The 22,840-nt window shown below is 45.0% G+C and overlaps 1 protein-coding gene across 1 annotated transcript in view; it reads left to right on the top strand.

Moving 5' to 3' along the window:
- Positions 1–22,840, top strand: part of LOC147659140 (ADP-ribose glycohydrolase MACROD1-like) — a 106,872-nt gene that overhangs the window by 53,494 nt on the left and 30,538 nt on the right. The window contains exons 2-4 of the mRNA XM_086951945.1: positions 6,384–6,505; positions 9,436–9,466; positions 11,462–11,535. Coding sequence (XP_086808071.1) covers positions 6,384–6,505; positions 9,436–9,466; positions 11,462–11,535 — 227 coding nt within the window. The remainder of the gene's footprint in view (positions 1–6,383; positions 6,506–9,435; positions 9,467–11,461; positions 11,536–22,840) is intronic.

Below are 22,840 nucleotides of genomic sequence, written 5' to 3'. Positions count from 1 at the left end.
CATGCGGTTTCACATCCCTCCATAGAGCCCTGCTGCCTGACGCGTTTCGAAGCTTTCCCTGCTTCTTCTTTTGAGGCAAAAAGCTGTGGCCATTTCAAGTGTGTCTCTCTCTCTCTCTCTCTCTCTCTCTCTCTCTCTCTCTCTCTATATATATATATATATATATATATATATATATATATATATATATATATATATATATATGTGTGTATATATATGTAAATTTTGCAAAGATTCGTCAATCGGCGCCAAAGTTATTGGGAATAGAATTTTGTGATTTTCCTATGGTAACTAGGTCCTAACTATAACTACCTACTGGCGACCGCCGGTAGGTAATATAATATATATATATAGATTCCAGCCGTGTAGTCCTGGCTGCTATGATTCTTCTCCAAGAGCCTGGGCCACCAGTCTCATGAGAGGCAGCCCCTGTTTCAAGCATGCCACCCTCCAGCCTTCCCACCTGAGCCCCTTCAACCAGTGAGAGATCGAAGCTAGTCCCAAACCTGATAGCGCCGCCATGCCGATTTCATGTACATCCCTTCTCCGGACTTAAATGCCTCCCGACTCCCAGGAAGGTCTAAAAGGGAATCGCATAATGAGTTTTGTACTGTGCTCGCCTGCGTAGCATTAGGGTCTTGTGAGAAGCCAAGACATGGTCATGGAAAAATGAGGGTGAAGGTTGGTCGTGGGTCCCTATAGGTGCCTGCTGACAATCCCAATATGCAAACTGTTTTCTCCGACTCAGGATGACGGGTGGACAGAAGATCATCTTCTGCACCACAGCATAGATGTCTACTTTTCCTAAATCTCAGATCTACACACAAATGTATTCTACTCTTAAACAAGTTATGCGAAACTTAAATCAGTATGTAAAGGAAAGGAGATGGGGTATTTACATCGTAGCTAGTTACAATGCAGTAAACACATTCCTTCAGAACATGCTTTGTATTGTCAGCATTCAGCATCCAAGCCCTTAAAGTCCACTTGTAATGGCCATCTACATGGGAGTTCATTATCCCAGCGGCTGGGATCAAGCCGTGCCATCCTCTCCAACGAAAATGCCTTGAGTGTGGAACAAAATGTCCTCAGTGAAAAGAAAAAAGAAAGAAAGAAAGGGCAAAGGACAGAAGCTTTGATGGATTCTGTCTAGGCTTTGTTCGCCCAAATCCTAAGATGATTGTACCTGGTGCCTCTGCCACCTGATTTGTGGACGCGGCATCTTTTTAGCAATCCCCACATGCGCCACCGACAGGAATGCCACTTTGACCCGGCCATTGGTTTCCATGCGAACAGAGTGAGATGACAAAGGAAGGACTAGGAGTGAAAGAAAGACTAGACCCTCAGATCCTGCCAGAGTGCATTCCTCTACCTCCCTCTAGAATCCTTAGACGTTTTTCTGTTTGAACCTCTTTATTGCATTTGAGTGGTTATCTCTTACAGAAACAGCTCACATGACAGGACAGTAGACAACTAATCATCTGCTTCAGATTACAACAGGTATATGTCTCCCACGTGGAATTTGACAAATGACAATTTCAGGATGGAGCCAGGATTACCGAAGGTGATTGCCCCCGTTCCGCCCGTATTATCATCAGGGCTCGAGTCGGGGTACCACGCAGGCGGACGGCGTCCCCCCACTAATTTTACCGGGTGGACGCCGTCCCCCCTGCCAAACAGCTGGACTTCACTCTTTGCCCTCTCTGGGACGAGAACTGAGCTCACAGGACGCTGCACGCGCGCTGGCTTCTCAGATGCAATCGCATCTGAAGGGTGAGCGAGGGGAGGCAATGAGCCCGATGGTACAAGCCATCTTTCGTGACGTCACTTCCTGTTGGGACGTCACTCCCGGTGACAGCGTCCACCCACTTCTTTTTTTAGGCTCGTGCCCTGATTATCACTGCATTTTACATATATACTGTTCAGGCATCAAAACAACAGCTTGGCCCAGCGTACACTGTAAGCTTATTGATTGTGTGAAAAAGAAAAACTTCAACCAAAGTGACCAACTTGAGTCTCCAGATACCGTGATCCGCAACTTTGTCATTCCCTCCACCCACAACCAGAAAGGTCGGTGCCTGTACATGATCATAGACGTCTGAGCGGCGCCACCCGCATATTCAGAAACCCTTGGCCTTTTTGCAGTGAAGCAGTTAACATGATTTTGAAGAAGGTAGAAAAAACGGGGAATCTGTTTCCTTGATTGCACATTTGTTCTAACATGAATGACTTTTGACAGGAATAGAAAAGCCCCTGATTCTCCGGAATGTTCTGTGTCTGGCGAAGTGGGAAAAAGTCCACAGGAACTTGACTCTTTTTTGGCTGACCAATCAGAGACTTATAACATTTTATACAAGTTTTGTATGTTTCCCTTCTCTAATATGAAACGTACTCGCTGGACAAAGTCATCCGTTGCCCATGTGCAGCTTCATACATTCAGGTGCAACATCCACAGGCCCAGGTTGGCGTTGCATTCACAGGTGTAGCCGTAGAGGCTAGATCTTGCCTAATGGAGTCAGGTCTGCTATGAGGTACAGCAACACCCTTTGCCAAGTAGTGGTAAATCCCCAAGTACTGTTATTGTATTCCCTATACAGCTTCATACGGTATTTTGTGCCAAGTGCAGCCTCATATGCCAAGCCCTGCAATGGTGTGTGATATGCAGACTCATAGGTGAGGTTCCATACCCATTATACAGCACTCATGCACTGCTTCAGCCTCCATAGACCCAGTTTAAATCTCATATTCAGATGAACTGCACTGAATGCCCAAGGGCACTCTCCTAAGCTCTTGTGCAGTGTCATATGCCCAAGTAAAGACTTAGGGCCTTATTATGACTTTGGTAGACTTGGAGCGGGGCCACCATACCCCCGTCCCACGACTGCCAAAGCCATAAGAAACCACCTGCCAGATTACAACTTTTTTTGTCTCTGGCGGGCAGTTCTTTGGTGGTCCCACTGCAGTTCCTTTGAAAAAGGCACAGCATTGGGAGTGTCAAAGGCAGTTCCTGCAGGGCATGCACTATCAAGTCCATGCCCTGCAGGAGCTGAGGGTGCATGCATACAGGGGGCACACCCAGTGCTTAATTTGTAAAAAAACGTAGTGCCAGGGCCCTCGACAGGAGGACACTAAAGCTTGCATTAGTTTTCCCTAGCAGCACTTCCAATGACCGCACCAATTCACTACTAATCATCACACTCTCTCTTAAAAGTGTAGTCATTCATAATAATACAGGCCCCCAAATCTATAAGAATGGCTTTGGAGGCAAATACTAATAATTGGAAATGTAAATTGAAATAATAAACAGAAGTTGTTGTGCTCATACCTAAATTGGCAGACACCACTACCATGTGGGAGACAGTCATAAAACCCGGTGCTGGCAATTAAGTGCCGGTGCTGAGCACCGGAGAGCACCGGCACAAGTTAAGCACTGGGCACACCATGTGCCCCACTGCATGCATCCCCTGGCACAGAGGCAACAGGGGGCCCTGAAGGGCCCCCTTTGTTTCGTAATTGCCACACTTTTCATGGCGGGCTCAACGCCTTGAAAACTATAGCGGTGAGGAAACTCCTAATATGCCTGGTGTTGCCAAAGTGGTATAATGTTCAACCCATGTGGAAAGTGCCAGCGAAGCCTGCCATCTTGCAATGCTCAGGTAAAACAGGCAGTAAGTGTTCTTGCGCTTGTCTTATCACTCACAACAAAGTCGCTAACAGGAAGCTGCAGCTGCCAGGCATGATGCCAAGCATGATGCCAGGCATGATGAGGAAGAAGAGGTGGATCCATAGAGGAGCAGTGGGGCATCTGTGCAATGCCTACCTCTGGGATCACAGTGGTCGCACAGGGAATTACCAAGGTGCCAGCATATTGTCTCATGCACGAATATGGAGAACACATTTTAGACCCTTTTCCTTCATCTCCCCTCTTAGGAAGTGAGTGATGTCCTTATTACTTACTGCTTCTCTTCATTACACAGAGAACTGCTCTCCCTCATTCCCGTCACCACTTGTTCTTGCTTATCTCTTTGAACTGAATGCTATTGGATTTTGTTTCTTTCTTTTATTTGAAAATGCTATTAACGTAAAATGAACAAAACACCTCCATTAATCTATATCTATATATGCATTCAATTGATTGTAACTGTTGCCGTTGTTATTTATTACTTAATAATGTTTGCATTGGGTAAACACCTTATAATATTTTTGAGAGGGTGTGATTGTGCTGGATGCTTCAACCCCAGACTACCTCTGCTTTTTCCTGCCTGAGAGTGTGAACTGGTTACCTAAGAAGGGTAAACCTAAGACTAGTCTCTGGGCCCTGGGTAAAGGACAGTGCATAGGAACAATGGTCCCATAAAACAACAATACAATGGACAAAATCAAAGCATACATTCAAAATGAAACATAAGACACAAGGTATTTGTTGCACACAGTGGTTAATTCACACTGAGCATTGATCTCTTAGGGCCATATGTATCAACATTCCGTTTTGCGATTCCTAAATAGCGATTTTTAAGGAATCGCTATTTAGAAATCGCAAAATGGTATGTATGTAGAAAATCGCTTCTTTTTAGCGATTCCTTAAAATTCCATAATTGCGATTAGCAAATTGCTAATCGCAATTAAGGAATAATTTCTCATTAATTTCTATGGGCCAGGAGGCCCATAGGAATGAAGGGGAAATTGCGAATCGCAATTTGCTAATCGCAAATTGTGAACATTTTCAAGGGTGCAGGGGTGTCTCAAGAACACCCTGCTGCACCCCTGAAAATGACATGTGTGCGGATATGGCGCACATACATGCCCTAAGGGCATGTATGAGCGTCACATGGCACCTTTATGTTTTAAAAAAAAATGCTTTTTTAAAAGAATTCGCAACTTACCACCAACTAGAAGTTGGTGGTAATTTGCGATTCCTTAATGGCATTTTGGAATGTTTTTTTCCTTGATACATTGCATTTAAGGAATCGCAAAATTTGCAATTCCTTAAATGCAATCGCAAAATAAGGAATGGCAAATTTAGCGATTCCTTATTTTGCATCAAATATGTTTCATACATACCATTTAGCGAAAATGGGTTCGCAAACGCCGGAATTCTGCGAATTTTGGCGTTTGCAAACCCATTTTGCCTTGATACATATGGCCCTTAGTGACGATATTTACACATTATTACATGTGACAGTGTCCCTAGGCGGGAACGTGATGAGCGGGGGGAAGGAGAGGGTTGGGTGATAGTGCTTCAGTGAGGATAGGGAAGTGATTAAAGGATAAAGTGCCAATCAGAAAAAGTGCATCACTTAAAAAACCATGTGGCTCATTCATCGAGCCTATAAATCACAGTTTAACAGAAACCATATACAGCATGGTTTTAAACAGTAACATAGTATGAAATATCTAGGGCACATGGTTCAAATAATTCTTCACTTTGGTCACCCATCCCTTGACTGTCGTTAGATTACATTTATTATTTTTGGTGATAAGTTTCCTATAGGACTGGACACCGTATTCAAGATGCTGCACCCATGTCTGAACACATTCCTTTGGACCTCCAGCATTCTCTAGACATGGGTACAGAATTTGGTAGTTCATAGACCTTGACGCAGACACCCAGGTGTAGTCTCCAGAACTCGACATAATATTGGAGTTTTGACCTAAGGAACAGAGCATGATTCCCCCAGTGTCCCCTAATACTATATGTGATACTCCAGATAAAAACGCCATGGGTAGATACATTGTCCCTGATGAGGCGTTCAGAGTCTAAGCCTGTGCACCAGAGGAGGCCAGCGCAGCGGGACACAATACTGAGCTTGATGTTCTTGGACTACCCAGCATACTCCAAGTATAACCTCTAGAACTTGACACATTTAGCTGTGTCAAGTTATCACAGTCTCTACCTTTAGTTGGAGATGGTTTGTGGCAACACCTTCACATTGAAACACAGTGTGACATGTGGAGTGGTGTGGCTCACTGGTTAGAGGCGGTAGACCCGGAATCAGAGAACGGCCCGGGACCAGGGTTCAATTCCCGACGCGGCAGCGTCGTGGACCAGGGTCAGCGGACGCGATAATTCTCGCCTCGGTGACTACTCTAACCAGGGATCATACTCAGTAACTCTGGGCATTAGCTTGCCTCATCTCTACAACGGCCCCCACATTCACCGGGGATGCCTTGTTTCACCTTGGAGATACCCAGTAGGGACCATCTCACAGGGATAGCCAGGACGGGTTCCCCAGCGGTCTATAGTGCCAAGACGCCTCAGGGCAGCCGTGCGCTTTACAAGACACATACATTTACATTTACATGTGAAGCCTCCCTGTTCATGGGGCTATCTTTTGCCAGCTCTCTGGTGAAAGGATCACCGACTGCCTTGTTTTTTCTTACAGATGTCATTCATACAGTGGGGCCAGTTGCCCAAGGTGACCCCAGTCCAACCCAGGAGGAGGAGCTGATCAACTGCTACAAGAACAGTCTGAAACTGGTGCTGGAGAACAAGCTACGCACTGTGGTAACTACCGGGACTTTGAGACGGGTCTGAAGGGAACTATCATGATGCTTTGCGGTGTCTTCAGAGTTTGACCTTCTGCTCAGTGAAGTCATCTGCATGGAGAATGCGTGCTCTGGGATATCATCAGTAGTGACCATGCTGGCTATATGGGGAGTATCAACGGTGGTGTTTGTGGTAGTGGTGATGATGGGGAACAGCCATGACAACGCGGGGATTACCCCGCAATGCCATTACAACGCAGGGATTACAATGAAAGTCGTTACAACGACTTTTGCTGGAGGGCGCTGTTGGATAGGGAATAGTTTAATTTTCTATCCAACACCTTCCCTACTATCCACGGGGACTGGAGTTGGAATAGAAAATTAAACTATTCCACTATCCAGATCCCTCCAGCGAAAGTCGTTGTAACGGCTTTCGTTGTAATCCCCGCGTTGTAATGGCATGCGGGGTAAAAGCCCGCGTTGTAATGCCATACAACCGGTGATGGTAGTGGTGGTACTAATGGTGGCGATGATGCTATGGTAATGGTGGTGGTTATGTTGATAATAGATAAGGCTCAGTGGGGGCTCACAATGAGACCGCATTATAGGAGCTGCCTGGTGTTCTGAAAGTGTACGGAGAGGCCCCGCAGCAGACGAACCAGTGGTAAGAAGCAGGGTGAGTGGTGTCAGAACTTAGGAACACAATGTGTCAGCGTCACGTGACTTGCTGAGAGCGAGCAGCCGCCGGCCGCTGTGATTTGTTACAAGAGCCCGGAGATAGCTCAATGGCAGGACACAATGGGACCTGCTGAGCATTCTGAGGGTGAATTCAGAAGTACAGCAGCTGAAGAGGTAATGAAACCAAGAGAAACACGGTTGAGCTGCATATGGGATCTTGTGAGATGGTAAGGACATTTTGGGGTCAGGCCATCCCAGACTCTGAAAAATATTTCAGCAACCATCTAATAGCCAGGCTCACGCTCAAGTCCTGGTACAGCTTTTTTTTAAAGTATACTGCAGGTAAAAAATTGCCAAATATTGTTTTCTCCATACAATATATAAATATGAGGTAAATAAGTGCATGTTTGATTATTGAGTGTATTTGTGGGACGTCCATAAGGCATTGGAGTGTTAGCAGTCCCTAGAAGGTGAATTGATGGAGTGATGTAAAAAAAAAAGTAATAGTTCTCTAGCGGATCCAAATATGTACTCTATGTATGGTAAAAAAAATTGTTGACCACATGTCTTGCAGACAGTGACGCTGTCAACCCACACTAGAAGGGGAATCATATGAGCATGTAATGCCTGCCTATGTGATTCTGGGAGCTGCTAGACCGGACAGGACCAGGAAAGGCTCTGATGCAGAGTCAGATCAGGAAAGGCAGGCTGGGATGTACCTTAAACCCTCCAAGAAATTCTCCCAGCATCTCTGTTCAAAGGATATATGGGAGGGAAGCCTCTCCATTGTCAGGTCGGGAGAACATTCTCATGATATAGGCCCTGACGACTCGCATCCACAAACCAGGGGTGTGCAGTTTGCATACTAATTGCTTTGTGAGTGGGAATTCAGTTTACAATGAGACCTATCCAATAATACTCACATCGCAAATTGTACATTCACAAGGACGTCGGAAACTGACCTGCTTAATGAAAATTAATTAGGCAGGTCCAATTTGCGACTTACTTTAATTGGCTGTAAATTCAGGGATCGAGGCTGGCTGTGCACAGCAGGCCACGTCCCTCCATTTGCATTCCCAAATAGATTTTTTTTTTTTTTTAAAGGGTCCGGTGCTACTTTAACAAAAAAAGGTTCCTATTTCAGAAGACATTTGGACTACAAGTAGGAACCCCTGCTTGCTCCCCACGAAGCCACGGTCACAACCCCCAAAGGGAAAGATGGCCGTCAGGAAAGTGCCCCCTTTGGGAATCAAGTACCGCTCTGTTCGATGTGTCGGTTACTGATCAATGGTTTGCGGCTGAAGTTGAGGTTACAAATCATTGATACAGCCCTCCCTGAACAGCAAATAGGAGGCGGCGCCTCTTTCTCGCCCCTTCCTGTTTATCATTTGAACAGGGTCATAGAAACCTTTTTTATTTGTTTACCATTTGAAACTGTAACAATTTCTTTGTAGTTTATATGATGACATAACTGCTAAAATTCACACTGTTCTTCTCATGTCCAAAGTTTCAAATATGACCCCCCCCCCCCCCCCCCCAGGGCTTTAACTGGGCAGGTACTGTCCTGTACTGAGTACCAGCACTTCTTTTATTTGAAAGGAGAGTACCTGCACTTCTCAGCACTACTGCAATACATTTAACGGGAGGGTACTGGCACTTCGCAGGGCCAAACAGGTACTCTAAATAGTGAGTAACTGGACTTCTATATTTTCATTTAAAGCACAGCCCCCCAACAACCCCCCCCCCCCCAACCACCCCAACGAAAAACACCGTGATTGAAGCCCTTCTGTTGTTTATTTCCTTCAGTCTGCTCCATGGGACAGGCTATGAAGTTCACAGTTGCTGTTAGCGGTGTTGGGGAAGGGAGTCTTGCAAGCTCCAAGCTAACCCACGGCAATGTGAGGGGTGTGTCTGCAGGTCCTGGTTAAACCTAACAATGCCAGTTCTGTGGGGAAGGCAAGGCTACATTTTATTCACTCCATATAAGAATAAGTCTACAGGCTATGAGTAATCCCAGTGGAGGGAGCTCTGGCTGACCTTCTCGCGACCTTGGATTGTTTCAAGTGTCACAGTATCCAAGTTGAGTTTGTGTTTCTCTGTCCCTGTGTTCTTTGTTTCCTGGTCCCAGTGTGCTGTGTCCCTGCCACATTGTCAGGATTGGGGCCAGGTGGCCATAGGAGTCAGGGTGGGGCTGGAAGCAGTGTGGGGGATATAGGCAGGGGTGATCCCAAATGCTGCACCACAAGTGATTGTCTCTTTCTGCTCCCTCAGGCCTTCCCCTGCATCTCCACTGGAGTCTATGGTGAGTATCCTACTAAAACCTGTTATCTCTGCTTATTCCCACTTGGTATTGTGTTCTGTACAGTCTCTCCAGTTTCCACTCCCTGCATCTTGATCCACCCAAGATCATCTTCGCCGGATAGCAAGGCAGCACCCCATCACATATTGGAATGTCCCGTATCATAGATGTCAGAGGTCATTGCTTTCCCCCCAACCTACAGCTTTTTACTGTGTAGCAGATCTCACACTTAGATGAATCCTACATCTGATTCTGCTTTTATACCTGTGGTGTATGCTTTTCTATTCCTCAAAACTGGCTTCTGGCCTGTGCTCCAGGCACCTGATAACAAAGATGCCATCTGGGCCTGATTCTCAAAGAATTTCCAAAATCTGCCCTCGTAGGCATTTGGGTGTGATTTTTTAAAATTCCTGGATCCACGTGTATTCCCAACTCCACTCCTTTAAAGGGCCAACCCTTGATGAAACTCGGGATAATAATTGAAAATGATCTTGCAAGAAGGTAGAAATGAATAAAAAGATTTAAACCACAAAGGGCCAACCATCACAACTTCCGGTTGTACTGCAGGACACCTTTATGAACTGAAATGTTCCCATGTGAAGCCATTTCCTTATGTGTAATGGTGCAATTGCACTTGTTTTCTTTTGTTTTTATACACGTGGAAGCACGTGAGCGCCTTAAAGTCCACCCATTGTGGGGGTGTTTCCTGATCACAGTCATCCTGGAAACAGATTTACTCCTGCTCTTGACAGGAGGAAATTTTCAGCCGTTTCCAGTGTGGGAATAGACCATTCGTTTGGGTTGCCCACAAACTTTCCAGGTTACCGCCACCCTAATCTGGGGCGTAGCTACCATTGGTGCAGCAGGTTCAGTGCACTGGGGCACAGAACTCTGAGGGGACCATTGAACTTTGATGATTACTGTATTTTACTACCCCAGCATCTGTCCAAGGGGCCCTTTTCCTTGCTTTTACCAGGAGTCATGATATCCAAGCTAGGTTACTGACCCTGAAACGGTCCACTCCTCACTCATGGGAGCTGATGTACTCCAGCATTGAGTGACGTGATACTGGAGTAATTTTATGTGACAGTAAATTGGTTAATGAATGACAATTCACTTTCTGTGAACCGCGGAGGGGGAATTTATATCGGTGAATGCAGCCATTTGCTTACCTTCCTTCCGTCTGGCTCATCAATTGGCTTTTATGATCAGGCCAAGACAGTGTTAATTTATTAAATAAAAATAGGGAGAGTGCCTAGAGTTTTTCCTCCAAGTCTCCCGCTGAATCTGGCAAATGCTGGGGTTGCCAAATACATTTGATTCCAATTAATGCCTCTTTTCTCCAACACCCTAAACCTCCTATCTCTTATCTCCCTCTTGCATTTTCTATCCACTTCTACTTCCTATGTCAGTGTTTTCCACATTTTTCTCTGGCTCCTTCTTTGTCCTGTTCTACCATTTTCTCTTCCTCTGGCTCTGGATCAGAGTCTGATAATACACAATAAGTCCAAATCCTGAGAAATAAGTGTCAGTGCCCATCACCTGCAACCACCATCTACATAGTGTGCACTAAAGGAATATATCAGGAAAAAGTACAAAAAGTACACAAATATAGAGCATTTGCATGTAGACATATAGCACTCCAAATGTTGATCTAATCCCGTGGCTGTCCACATGGTTTTGATTTTGTTTGACGGGAACCTTTTAAACAACAATTCCATGTTCCACTGACTCCATCATCTCCACATTCAAATGCCAGACCTGAGGGAGAAGGAGCAGGAAAGATGAGGTCTGGGGCATGTGTGCTGTCATTCTTCCCTGTTCCAGACTCAACCTAAAACTCACATCCTTCTTGCCTTTACTCCCTCCTCCTTTACACACATCTTCCTTGATGCCATCTAACCTCCTCTGGCGAGGCACAATGACTGACAGTCCCTCTTTCCTGTGTCCCTCTGCTAACTCTCTCTGTTGTGTTTTTTTGCATCTGCTGCCTCCCAGGATATCCCAACCCCGCTGCGGCTGACGTTGCTTTGAACACCATCCGTCTGTGGCTGGAAGAGAATAAAGACAAGGTAAGAGGTTCTGGTCCACCCCCTAACCCCACTCCCTTCCCAACGTGACGCCTGTTGGGAGTCGCCTACCACCACTCTTGACATATTATGGTCAGTGCTTAATTTGTAATAAAAAATAAGTGCCAGGGCTCTCGTCAGGAAGCCACTGCGCTTGCACCACACATTGCCCCTGCCATGCTGCCAATGATAGTAACAACACAACTACTAACCATCAGACAGCTCACAAGAGTGACAATGTATACTATTTCAGGCCCCCAAACCTGTAAGAATCGTTTGGGAGGCAGGTAATAGCCATTATCTATGTATATTTAATTAATAATTGACTTTTGTTGTAGTCATCTCTAAATTAGTGAGACAGCGCCATCTTGTGGCAGACTGGCAAAAGCGCCAGAGTTGACAATTAAGTGCCTGTGGTTCGCACCAGAAACACCAGCTCAAATTAAGCACTTATTCTGGTAAAATATGAGCCAGTGTACTTCTGAATGTATGGGTCTTTCTTTCCTTCTGTACAGGCCACTATTTTAGCTATTAGTTATTCTCGCATCCAGCACTCAAGTCAGTTTTCTTAGAGTAACTATAACAAGACATTAGGTTCTCCATATGGTGTGTTTTAAAACATCCATTCCTTTGGAAACGCACACTCGACGACAACAAAGGTGGACGCCAATCGCACTGTTTTCTCTGTATGTCTGGAGCTCCACGAAGCCCTACAAACAGCAAACCCCTTGCCTACACGTGATGACAAAATTAAATTCTGCAAAGAACAGTGTCCACCGCAGCTGTCATGCAATAAGCATATAGGCGGATATGAGACAATGTCGTCAGTACTGTTACTCTATGGGGGCTGCTCTGCCGTTTCCTTTCCGCTGAGTTCATCTTTCAGGAGTGAAAAGAGGCTGCATGGCGTGACTGTGCATTTAGGTCATGCACATTGTGATGCCAGAGGCATCTGCCTCATCCTTAAAAGCCTGTGAAACATCCAAGTGATGAAAAGGCACTTTAACTCCTGAAAAGCTTGATTATCTTCATTGAAGGTCGGACACTTACTGCTTGATAAGACAAGAGCTAAGCACTGATGAAAATTCAAAGGGAGCCTGCATGCAGCAGGCCGACTTTAGGGCAGTGCGACCGGTGCAGACGCACTGGGCGCTGACCTGTGGAGAGTGCGCTGACCCCAAGGGGGCAGCGCTGTGTTTAGCAGTGACATGTGATTGGAGAGATGAGGGGCACATTTGGCCAATGATCATAAGAGAATCCGAGGAGGAGGTCATGGGGGGAGGCGCCAAAAATGATTGTCGCACTGGGCGCCACCAGCGCTAAAGCCGACCCACTCTACATGCTTCTGGTCTTTCCTGCAACTGACCAGTTCAGCAGCGCTTGATCTTTCTATCTTACATCTGCATATCTAGCTGAGAAGATGACACAACCTGGAATTGAAATATACTCTTTAGAAATTCACACTTGATCAGATTCTTGATTAAGCGATCAGTTCAGATGGTTTGAAGAACTGTTCATACTTACTTTGCCTCATGTAAGAAAACGAAGAAGGCGTTTATGTGCATAAAAATAAATCTATTAAACAAGATATAATTTATAAAAAGTATTGGCATGTCACAAGTGCATTGCAGAGGCATACACCTCCCCCTTGATAAAGTGAAATCCCCTCACCGGAAAATTAGCTGCTTTTTGAACAATTCAGGTAAGCATAATGTGTGGGTCTTTCACTTGCCTGGTGAACTGGCATGCCCTTTACCCTGAGTGACTCAACTGCATGTGAAACTGGTATGTTTTTTTTTACATGCAGATGATCTATCGTTTAAGGTGATGTGTAGGCTTGTCCATGACGATTTCGAGGTCCACCAGCAAGTACTGGAGGAGCACACCACGTGCACCCTCTATCATGACTTGAGACTACTGCTTGTGTCTTAGATTGTTGACATGAAGCAGTAGTGGTAGCATTTGGGTGTTGTGGATTGTAGTACTAAACAGACCTGCTTCAGTTGAAGTGCAGTGCCGACAGACTCCATTCATGTCGAGTTTTGCTTTTGTGGCACCTAGATTCTTGGCTGACATCCCGTGTGAATGTTTGAATGCATGTGTGTGAAGTATGGATGGCAATGGGACCCCCTGCCTTCTGATAGTAGGATTTTTGCGACCAGCAAAATCCATTTTGGACTTCCCAAGATTTGACTGGTTCATAATGCAGACTGGGAAATAGCTTCACCAGACAGTATGTGTGTATTGCCTTCATTCCTGGAGCTAAGGGGAGGAGCTCCAGGATGGAGACAGAGCAGCCTTTGGAAATTCCAAAATTACTTTTTGGCAGGGGATTGCTTATTTGTCCTTCCTGCGCACTGCCATATGGTTGCTTATAGGGAAGGAGGGCGAGTCAGCATATTCTGTTGTGAGAGGTAGGGACGTTTTTAGGCACGGCCTGCTCCTTTTGTCTTTCCCTAAGTGCTCTTCAGCAAAGCTGATGGCAGACAGGTGCCCTATTTCTGAATACTCATTCTTCAAGCCAGCATCATCATTAACTGCTGTGTGAACCATCACATTTCACAAAGACTGTGCCGTGCTGAAGTCAGAAAATACAATTTAAAAGGCCCCACCCCACACAAGATGTTGGATGTTTGACATTGGAACTACACTCCGATCTGAATGATCGGTATAACAGTGGGGCCCAAACCACCCCACTTTGTTCCAGTTCCAAGTTCGTCTTCACCATGGTAGAGGGCTTAGTCGGCTTCCCTATGTTGCATGTGGCAAACTGCTTGAAGTATCAACAACCCCCAAGTGAAATGTGTTGTCCGGCATCACCACAATATAGTAATCACCTTGACAGGACGGTTATAGTCAATGTTGTGGAATTGAAACAAGTGCAGATCGAATTTAACACATTGATGTTGTGATATAATGTTTCCCAATTGGTCCGGATGCCTGGATCAACCACCGGGACCCACATCTTAGTTCCTACTTGTTGTCATCGAAAAATGTCAATTCCTCTGCAGTACTCAGATCCCTATTCAACCTTGCCTCAGGGTTGACTGATACCATAACTGAAAGGGATTCAAAGGGAATCTTTCTTAACAATGGAAGATGCGAATGGCTCTCTCCCAACCTCAACAAGACTTTATGATCAAAAATACAATGAGTCAAAAGACACAAATGGAACATTTTATCCCATGGAGTAAATCTTGCATGCAGTTGGTAGGCACGGACAGTTGTTGGACTCCTGACTAGTCTTGTGGGATAAAGGGCGACTCCGTGATGTAGCTGGTGGACTCCTCTATTACATAAGCCTAAGACTGCTTCTGGGAGTGTCGGTGCTCAATGCCCTCCTAGAAGGAGGTTCAGCTGTGCTGACGGTGGTACAAATGCAAAAAGAATAATTGATGGACAGAATGCAGAACAATTTCATACAATCACCCACGTACAGAGATCTGGGCCTATATCCATCGTTTTTTTTCTCACCAAGCCTTTCCAGTTTGACCCAGCCATATGCAAATCAGTCTTGACCCTGTGCCCAATGGGAACAGTCCAGCCCGAGCTGCCAGGCTAGGTCCTGCCTGGACTGGAAACAAGCATCCTAGGAACAGTTTCAGGCTTTCAGCCCTCATCAGCCAGGATAGCTTGACTCCGGTGGCATGGAGAGCATGGGACCCACATCTGGGCATACCCCTCCCACTCGGGGTGACAAATGCACAGGTTTTGCTGCTTACAAAAAGGTCAGTGGTGCAGGGCAGCATGGATGCTAAGATGAGTGATGATTCCTGGGACACTCACCTGCCTTTCTTTTATTGTCGCTGATCATTGAGATGGCTGGACGCTAGTCTGTGTGGTGGTCTCAAAGTCATCCTTTACTTGCTCAAGGCGTCTAGCTAGATGTCTATGGGCAAGGAGGGAGAACAGTAGGGCCACAGGCAGAACATGAACCATAGAAGGTAAGCAGCACACTTCCTTGCACCAGGTAGTACCAAAGGTTTTCAGAGGTCAAGTTGGTAGGGTTTTATGGTAGGGTATGGTAGGACTAGGATTCTGAAGGCCTGGCTTCATTCACGTTTTGGTTGACAGTTCATAGTGTTTTTTTCACATGCTTTGTACCTCTGTTGCTAATTCAGCCCTCACAAGAACAGGATCAGATATATATTCTAGGCTTAAAACAGACTAGTGGACAGCAACTCTTTAAAAGGCTTTCTTGATAGCTGTTAGTGGACAGATTTAATGAGTTTTTCAGTGGAGACAAGAGCAGAAGGAAGGAATGGGGTCATCCTGCAGTACTGGTAGCGAGACGCATATCACCCTAATACCTCCTTTGACAGTCGTACCCAGAATTCCATGAACGCTTCCCCAGCTTTACACCCCAGTTCCAAACAAAATCACGCACATTAGGACCTTATTAACGGCAGAATACTTGTCTACTTACAGTGTGGATAACGATGTATTATGATGTAAAATGTGAGAAATGCAATTCGACTAACTGTATCCTGACGCACTTTGTCATTGTAAACTATAAATGCCAATAAAAATATGTTTAAAATAAAAATAATAAAAAAATCAACAACAACAAAAAAATCCTGCAGTACTGGCAAGCATAACTCCATCATTTTCAGGCACATAGCTTTTTTTAGGTCGATCCTGCGAGAGCATGCATTCTCGCTTGCAAGACTCTTGTATCTAATAATGGGCTTGGAATCTGCCAATAGCTTACAATTCTCGTTGGGTTCATTGCCACTTTTCTTTGCTGCCTTCTCATTTGGCAAGTCTTGCCGTGCCTCACTTCCTTTTCTTGCAGTGGCACATGGTCCAAGCACAGGTTAAATCTTTTTGATTCGTGCCCTTCATTGGCTTCTGCTGCTCAAGCTGGAATTAAGCTACTAGCTCTGTTTGTTTCTTCTGAAATGCATTTCTATGCATTCACCACAGTTCTCATGTTGCTGCTAAGCATCACACTCACCATGAATTTTCTATTTCTGCCAGTTAAACTTCACTTATCCTCCCCATACTCATCCCTGTTTTGACATATTATTTGTTAGGCATTAAAAAAATATATATATTGGACACGTATTCGATCATTTTAGCGCTCTTGAGTCAGAAGTGTTGATAAACGTACTGTACCATGTTTTGGATCAAACGCCCCTTCTTTTTTCATTGTTTTTCTTTTGTTTAAATCTTAAGTCTTCATGTTTGCATATCTTGCAAAGCACAGAATTGATGACTGAAAATATTTCACTGATTGGGTAGATTGTAGGTAGAAAATATATATGCCAAAGCCTTGGCACAAATGGAGGCCATCAGACATCAAATGCGCAGATACTTTGACCATTACTGTTTTTGTCTGTACAGGGCTCCAAAGGAAGGAGTTATACGATCCACTGTGTGAGATGGACTTTTTTAATCTGTATGTTTAGGTCGAACCAAGGCAGCTCTTGCGCTGTCTCTTCGAGACATGTTGTTAACACTTTGTGGGCTTACAGCCCACCAATCGCTTTTTATTTGTGAGTTTGATTGTCCGTTAAAAAAGCTTGCTTGCTAGTGATTCATCTTTCAGCTTTGTCCCTCCTTATTGTCATTTGTTTCCTCCCAAGGAGCAGCACATAACTACCGGTATCTTTCAACTTTGGTGCTTATGTGTTTGTGTAAGGGCACAACTTTTTTCATTGATTCCTGCTCGTCTTTGTTGAAGATTTCCTTTTGCTGGGTTCCTCGTGGCAGTTTAAAGATATTCTGAATCTCCTTTGCATTTTTGTTTGTTTTGTCGTAATGTGAACATGTGTTTGGGAAGCGTTTTAATAAATCTTTGTTTCCTATCAATCACCATCCCTGTAAAGCTGTTGTAGGAGTGTGACTACTTATGGCACTCATTCTAAACCTGGGGGCCGTGGCTCTGTTATTGGAAAATATTACAAAATCAGTTGACATCCTGGGTAAAGTACAAGTTACAAGTGTGTTTCTCTACCCCTCTCACCCCCTCCCGAATTGTGCAATGCATGACACAGAAAAAACGGTGGCACTATACATTAATCTCTGCAGCTCAAACATCGACCCAGCATACTATCTTTCCCTGAGAGTTCTCTCTGCATTGTCTAGATGCATTTCCTGGCACTGGTTGTTACTGCTTGTAAGTGGTCACGGTACCCTGCCAATTTCATGCTACCTATATCGGATCCTTATCCTGTGCGACGCTAGTCACACAGGGTGTTGTGATTACGACTACAAAGCTGGCAATGCCCCCACTTCATCTGCATCTAGCATTGTTTTATGGCACTGGACACAACACTGAAGACAGAATCGACTTCCACGCTCCTACAGCCAGTCCACTGTAGTGCCCAGCTGCGCCTATCTTGGCATTTCAAGGCACACGAATAAGAAATTCTCCTCCCGCTCCCCTATCTTTGCTCTCACAGGCACAACTCACAACTTCCTTGTGTCACTTTAGCAAGATACGCCCCTCCTGAATATGTGACTGTAAACATTTAACCACTTTAGAAACTGCCTCTTTTTATTATGTTTATGTTTGCACTGAGAGGATGGGCACTGACAGAGCCAATAGGTATTGCTCTGTTTTCATGATGATGAAATGCATTATCAGTTCAGTGTAGCCGCAGGGATATTTACTCCTGCACAATTGGTATCATGTGCTCACTGATACACAAAAGACACAGTGAAAATAGTGTATCTTGAGCTCAATGCAACCAGACACTGACTGTAAACATGGCATTATTCATATGGTGCTCTTAAAGCGGTTTGACATAGGCCACACACACTGGAATAGCATAACCTGACACACACACACTGTAAAAAGCACAGTGTGTAGTAATTTTATAGCTCTTCAATCCCTGGTGGCATAGCACCCGTCATGCCAATGCTTGTTTTTAGGTTTGACACTGATGGAGAGAATGTGGCATAACAACAGAGCGGACGACTTTGGGCCTGAGAAACCCCGTTCGAATCTCGGCATCCCCTCCACTTCCTGTGATTCTTGAAAAATCACTAAGGGCCATATGTATCAACATACCCTTTTGCGATTCCTTAATAGCGATTTTTAAGGAATCGCTATTTAGAAATCGCAAAATGGCATGTATGAAGAAATTTGCTATTTTTTAGCGATTCCTTAAAATTCCTTAATTGCGATTAGCAAATTGCTAATCGCAATTAAGGAATAATTTCCCATTCATTTCTATTGGCCAGGAGGCCCATAGGAATGAATGGGAAATTATTCTCAATTTACGATTCGCAATTTGCTAATCGCAAATTGCGAATAATTTCAAGGGTGCAGGGGTGTCCCAAGAATACCCTGCTGCACCCCTGAAAATGACATGTGTGTGCATATGGCGCACATACATGCCCTATGGGCATGTATGAGCGGCACATGGCACCATTGGATTTTCAAACAAATGCTTTTTTAAAAGAATTCGCAACTTACCGCAAACTAGAAGTTGGTGGTAATTTGCGATTCCTTAAGGGCATTTTGGATTTTTTTTTCCTTGATACATTGCATTTAAGGAATCGCAAAATTTGCGATTCCTTAAATGCAATCGCAAAATAAGGAATGGCAAATTTTGCGATTCCTTATTTTGCTCCCAAAATTGTTTGATACATACCATTTTGCGAAAATGGGTTCGCAAACGCCGAAATTCTGCGAATTTCGGCGTTTGCGAACCCATTTGGCCTTGATACATATGGCCCTAAATTTCCTTAGCCTAAAATAAAAAGTTACATTGCTTTTGGGTTGTGCTCACGCTAGATCATAGTGTATAAAACAAATACTGGCCCCCTACACACGTTCATCTTTTGAATTCTAAAATGATTACTATGATCTGACGTCACGCCTTCATAAAAACGTTAACCTGTCAATTGGTTTATATTTACATTTTCTCTACTTATGAGCTGAATTAAAAGGTTTTTTTATTTTGTTGTTGAACATTTAATGGAACTGTGCACATAATCTACAATTATGTAAAATAAGTGTCAGTTTTATGTTTGATTTTATAGTTCTTGTTGTGAAATTCTTACCCGTTAGTGTTCCAGCTGCCTCCCTACATTGTAAATTATTTATCTTACTGCATTTTGAATCTCCTATGTGAGTGTTTTTGATGTTGACATACTGCACAAAGAGCTGCACTTTTCATTTGTAATCACCCCTGCCTGCTTCAGTCCTGTTTCTTCTCCACACATTCATCCTGTTTCTTCTCTCACCCTGTCTATGTTTGTTTCCATCTCCCAACTGACAGAAGGAAACAAGCATTTACAATGCAATGGTTTAGCCTTTGTTAAAGTTAGAGCTATTGGCATTGCTCTTGACATTATTTTTATTTATGTTTTTTTTAACATAAATAAATGGCATTGTCATTTACAATGCCACTAGCTTTTTCTCTCGCAAATGACACACACAAACACACAGAGCCCCCCCCCCACACACACACAGAGCCCCACACACACACAGACAGCTTCCCACATACTATCACTATAAATGCAACACTCGCCGCACACTTTCACAACAAATGCAACACTCTGCTAACAACTACCTCCTCAACCGGGTACTGTCCGAAAATACTCCTCAGCGCCCCACAACTACGTATAAAGGGCTCTATAAATACTTCAAAAAGGACTAAATTAATAGCGGTTACTGTGCTACTCGCAAATACAAGCAGGGTGAATATTACCACAAGAACATGGTCGGAGAGTATGGCGAAGCCGAAGCATACTTGCTCTTGCAATGATGCAGTGCTGTTCTACATGACGCCGCGTATTAACACACATTACGTGCAGTAGCAGTGATGGCAAAGTGTCATGTTTGTCAACCAGGACACAGTTTCGTTTCGCCATCATGTTTTTAAAATAGTTTAAAACTGAGAGCGTGTTAGGCTAAAAAGTTGGGGCTGGCTGAAGTTGTACAGCACTACTTAAAAACAAAGTATGGTATCGCTGGCAGGTTTGCCGCAGTGTTTTGCAGGGCCAGTGTGTGCACTGGGTTTGGTTGTGCTGTGAAGTGCGAACCACTGCAATGGTTTCAGTAGAGTTCTGTCAGCCTCCTACCTGTGCCCGGACTGTGGCTCTCCTCCCCAGGCTCTCCCCGCCGCGGGCACTCGTGAGGCTGTACCAGGTCACCCCCACGCCGAGGAGCACGCCCCCCACCACGGGGGCTTTCGGCCACAGAACTCTCCGGCTCCCTGTTCTTCCAAGGGTAGAGCCGAACAAGCGGGCAACCCGGCCCCCACATACTCTCCAGCCTGCAGCTGCCATCTTCACGGAAGTACCGGCGTTCTCGCGAGAGAGAAAGCGACAGTTGGTGATACCTCTCAGCTCGGGACAGGGAGGAGGAGGAGGAGGAGGAGGAAAGCCTTTTGGGCACCGCAGGCATGCGAAGGAGCCACTGTGTACCACATAAACGTCAATATATGCACTTTGTGTTTCCACATGTAAATAGTAGCTGGAAAATCAGTCCTCAAGTGCGCCTAGGCTGCGCATGCAGAGTTTGCTTTTTATTGCATAGGCATCCTTCTTATCTCAAAGCCCCCTGGGCAATCCCATTCTCCCTTTAAAGTTGTAATTCCACTCCTGGCAGTCCCCCGTTCTGCCACACTCGTGTGCCCTTTTACCCCTCCTTTAGTCAACTCCATGTTTTTTAACGGGGCCTCTTGAAGGTTGGGGCCACTCCTGGCGCTACGCCCCTGCTTAAAATACAGTAGTTCTAACAATTCGTCGTTGAATTGCACCTTATAACAAGTCTCTTCTGTTATGTGCTACTGCCACCAAATGTAATGGTATTGGATTCGTCCACCTTAGAAGGATGAAGGTATTGCCGGAAGTATGAGCCGTGGCGTTTAGGTGCCATTGGCGATAATTTGATTCACCAAGCCAGCTTTACAATGAAGTAATGACCAACCTCGCCAACAGGACCAACAATGGCAAAACGTTTCATCTCCATAGATGCAGCTCCTGTGGGACAACAGTTATTCATTAATTGATTGATTCATCCATGTCCAGTATCCTCAGCTTCCATTAGGGCAAGGGTATGAATAGGTTCAATTAATCCATTCATTAATGCCCTCATTTCTGCGTTTGTTTATGTGCGATAGCCTCAGCTTTCATGAGGCCAACACGCTCATCCGTTGAATGCATGCATCAAACCCCTAGCCATGTGTTCATTCATTCATGGTAGCCTAGCATTCTTGTATTGATGCCATCCATGCATTCATTCTTTCGACCACAAGTGCACTCATTCATTCGACGATTCAGTTAATCCGTTGATTCATTATTCAGCCTATCCAGGTGTTAGCTCATTTATGCATGCATCCATCCATCCATCCATGCATGCATTCATTCTTTCGTCCACAAGTGCACTCATTCATTCAACGATTCTGTTCATCCATCGATTCATTATTCAGCCTATCCACGTGTTAGCTCATTTATGCATGCATGCATCCATCCATCCATGCATTCATTCATTCATTCATTCTTCCACAAGTGCATTCATTCAATGATTCAGTTAATCCGTCGATTCATTATCCAGCCTATTCACGTGTTACCTCATTTATGCATGCATCCATTCTCGAGTCGTGGCTCAAGCCTGCAAATGAGACATAAAGGGCATAACGGATTCAATTCACCCAGTCATTCATCCATCATTCAGCAACTGAGGAAGGCCGCGCACGCGCATGCCAGGTTTGCTTTGCATTGCCTCGCGGGAAGCCCCGTTCCCCCTTAAAGTTTTAATTCCACTCTTGGAAGACCTTTGGGCAAGGTTGCCGAAATGCGCCCCCCCTTTTGCTGCCACACTCGCGCGTGCTGTTCCCCCTCTACTTTCCAATGCTTCCCTTGGCTGGAGTAGGGACACACCGGCAGGCATGTTCTTGTAAATACGTCCAGCTTGCATTCAAGTATTCACGACACGGGGCTAATGCCAGCTCAATGAACGCTGCTGCTCGGCCGCCTAGCGCAGCTAAAAACCATCACCTCCCTGCTCCCCCCCCCCCCACCCCCCAACACCCCCATTGTACCAGGACCCCCATCTACAACCACGTGGTGCTAGGGCGCATTGAAACATCACAGCACTGCGTCCTTGCCCCATCTGCCTGCACCTCAAAGCTCGCTGGCTCAGGGGCATCTAGGCTGGTTTAAAAGACGCCCCTTTTCTCTCCCCCTCCTCTCTTAAGAACCGACAAGCTGCCGCAGTTTACTTTATCTGGCATGCATTTGCGTTGCGTAATTTCTTTTCTCGGGACCCCCGCCACTGGTTAATGGCCAACTTGTATATAAAGAAACATTGCTATTTACAGCGCAAATACCCCAAAGTGTAACTAAT

Source organism: Lissotriton vulgaris, unplaced genomic scaffold (assembly GCF_964263255.1).
Source record: "Lissotriton vulgaris unplaced genomic scaffold, aLisVul1.2 SCAFFOLD_1943, whole genome shotgun sequence".
Classification (NCBI taxonomy): Eukaryota; Metazoa; Chordata; class Amphibia; order Caudata; family Salamandridae; genus Lissotriton; species Lissotriton vulgaris.
Note: the sequence above shows the minus strand (reverse complement) of the source record. Positions and strands in the feature narration are given on the sequence as shown.